Source organism: Camelus bactrianus, chromosome 6 (assembly GCF_048773025.1).
Source record: "Camelus bactrianus isolate YW-2024 breed Bactrian camel chromosome 6, ASM4877302v1, whole genome shotgun sequence".
Lineage (NCBI taxonomy): Eukaryota > Metazoa > Chordata > Mammalia > Artiodactyla > Camelidae > Camelus > Camelus bactrianus.
Genome location: NC_133544.1, coordinates 63,351,367 through 63,354,633, shown reverse-complemented (window position 1 = coordinate 63,354,633; position 3,267 = coordinate 63,351,367). Strand labels below are relative to the sequence as shown.

Sequence of the window (3,267 nt, the reverse complement as noted above, 5' to 3'; positions counted from 1 at the left end):
CCTTCAGCAATTCCTAGAACATTCAGTGGGGATGGGACTTAGAGATCATCAGGTCCAGTCTTGACACACTTTCAGTGAGACCACTGAATGGCAGGTGACACAGTGACAAGGTTGTTGCCACAGAGTTTGAGTTAGAACAAAGGCCAGGGTCCAAGTCCCTGTTTCCAAGTTCAGTCTTCTCTCTGCTATAGACCATTCAGGGTCCTTTAGCGAGCTCACCTTTTTGTCCAAGGCAGGTCCCCTCTCTTAATACTGGGGATTTGCACAATGGATATGCGGTAGTGAAGAGGAAGAGAGACTAGCCCCTCCTGTGTGGTCTCTGTTGGAGGACAACCTGCCCCTTAGCATTGTCCTCATCCTCTTTCCCCAGACAGCTCGAACCCTGACCCACACATCCCTGAGGACCCCCAACACCATCTCATTCCTCAGAGTATATATAAAGGGGTTGAGGAATGGAGCCACAACACTGCTCAGGACTGAAGGGACCTTGTTGATCTCCAGATTGTCTTTCTGGGAGGGAGTCACATAGATAAACACCGTGATGCTGCCAGAAATCACAACTATGGTTGGGGGGAAGCACAGGGGTTGAAGGCCTTCTTCCTTCCACTTGCAGAAGGACGCGGACTACTGTCAAAACGATGTACGTACAGGAATAGGCCACAAGGACTATGCAGCAGAGGATGACCATGGACTAAAACATAAAATCCATCAGCTCGATGGCAGTGGTGTCTGCACAGGCCAGGGCCAGCAAGGGCCCACTGTCACAGAAGAAATGGTTAATGATGTTGGAGTCACAGAAGGGCAGCTGGGAGATGAGGTTGGTGGGAAAGAGCACAGATAGGAAGCCTCCTACCCAAGAGAACCCAACAGTCCCAATGCAGACCGGAGGCCTCATGATGGTGCTGTATCTCAGGGGGTAGCAGATGGTGGCGTAGCGATCACACGACGTAACTGTCAGCAGGAGAAACTCTACCGTGCCCAGGAAGAAGTAGAAATAACACTGGGTGATGCAGCCAGCAAATTAGATGGTTTTATCCCCAGACGCTAAGTTGGCCAGTACTTTTGGAGAGATGACAGAGGTGAAGAGGATGTCCAGGACAGAGAGGTTGCACAGGAAGAAGTACATGGGGATGTGGAGGCGGGGGTAGGATAGCACAGATGATCAGCAGGTTCCCCAGGAGCGTCAGCAGGAACGTGGGCAGCAGCAGCACCAGGAACAGCAGCTCCACCTGCCTGCTGAGAGGAAGTCCCAGCAAAATAAACTCCGTCACTGAGGCAGTCTGATTCTCCATGGGCCCGCGGGCCAGGCTCAATTCTTCTAATGGAACAAAGGGAGGTAATACTTAGGAGAGTGTTCACTGTACAAGGACCCATGGCTGTTCACTAGAAAAATCTGAATATAGAATATGCTAACCCAGACTGATATGTAATCCAAATTTAACTTGGTTTTAAATTATTTGCATATCGAGTTAGAAATTTTTTTTCATAATATTCACTGTTAGCAAGAGAACCTGTCCAGAGACCTTATTGTCACACAATTCATATGCACTTCCAAAAAAATATCAGTTTGCATTAAAAAACTTAAAATTGAGCAAATCCTACTTCTGTCTTGAGGAAATAGTCGTGGGTATGTTTTGCCACAGAAATATTCATCCCAGAATTGCTTACAATAGTGAAAATTTGGCAACAACTTAAATATTCCAAAATGGAGGAGAGAATAAATAAACTATGGTAACGTCTAAACAATAACCTATCAGTTGGGGAAGGTATAGCTCAGTGGTAGAACACATGCTTAGCAAGCAGGAGGTCCTGGGTTCAATCCCCAGTACCTCCATTAAATGAATAAATAAATAAATAAATAAATAAATAAACCTAATTACCCTCCTTAAAAAAACCAAGGTTACACAAAATAAACAAATAAATTAAAAAAACAGTAACATATCATGCAGCCGTTAAAAATTATATTTTACAATAATATGTAATCACAAAGTGTTCACAGTGTAGTATTAAGTTTTTTATTTTTTTTATTGAAGTATAATCAGTTATAATGTGTCAATTTCTGGTGTACAGCATAATGTCCTAGTCATGCATATGTATATAATATATATACATATATTAATTTCCATGTTCTTTAAGCTTTTTTTAAAAAAGCAAGTTTATAAACTAGTAGTAACATTATGATCTCACCTTGGGGGCAAAATGTAAATCAGCAGAGATCCTAGAATACTCAGGAAAAATAGTAAAGAAGCCACTTTAATCAAGTGGCTAAAGAATATGATATCTTGCCTAAGCAGATATCAAGACATGAAACAAGAGTGATTAAGGCAAGATTGCAGCAGCACTAATATGCACAAAATGACCAGCAGAAAAAAACAGAGAGCCAAGAAAGAGCCCCACACAGATATGGACAGTGCTATACGTCAAAGGGAAAAGGAAGCCGGTACTGCTCGTTGTCCACATGGAGAACAAGTAAAATTGGATTCCCTACTTCATATCAGACACCAACATCCATTCCAGATGGACAAAAAAGTTAAATATTGAAATCAAAACTCCTAGAAGATCAAAACTACAATGAGGTATCACCTCACACCAGTCAGAATGGCCGTCATTCAAAAATCCACAAATGACAAATGCTGGAGAGGCTGTGGGGAAAGGGGAACCCTCCTACACTGCTGGTGGGAATGCAGTTTGGTGCAGCCACTATGGAAAACAGTGTGGAGATTCCTCAAAAGACTAGGAATAGACTTACCATATGACCCAGGAATCCCACTCCTGGGCTTGTATCCAGAAGGAAATCTACTTCAGGATGACACCTGCACCCCAATGTTCATAGCAGCACTATTTACAATAGCCAAAACATGGAAACAGCCTAAATGTCCATCAACAGGTGACTGGATAAAGAAGACGTGGTATATTTATACAATGGAATACCACTCAGCCATAAAAACCGACAACATAATGCCATTTGCAGCAACATGGATGCTCCTGGAGAATGTCATTCTAAGTGAAGTAAGCCAGAAAGAGAAAGAAAAATACCCTATGAGATCGCTCATATGTGGAATCTAAAAAACAAAAACAAAAACAAACAAACAAAAACAAAGCGTAAATAAAGGACAGAAATAGACTCACAGACAGAGAATACAGACTTGTGGTTACCAGGGGGGTGGAGGGTGGGAAGGGATAGACTGGGATTTCAAAATTGTAGAATAGACTACACTGTATAGCACAGGGAAATATACACAAAATGTTATGATAACTCACAGAGAA

The 3,267-nt window shown here is 42.4% G+C and overlaps 1 protein-coding gene across 1 annotated transcript; it reads right to left on the bottom strand.

The window, feature by feature from the left end:
- Positions 1 to 246: 246 nt before the first annotated feature.
- OR6J1 (olfactory receptor family 6 subfamily J member 1) lies at positions 247 to 1,292 on the bottom strand. The gene is given in 4 exon segments (XM_045516491.2): positions 247 to 569; positions 572 to 619; positions 622 to 1,157; positions 1,159 to 1,292. Coding segments are annotated over 4 exon segments (1,041 nt in total).
- Between the last annotated feature and the right edge of the window lie 1,975 nt (positions 1,293 to 3,267).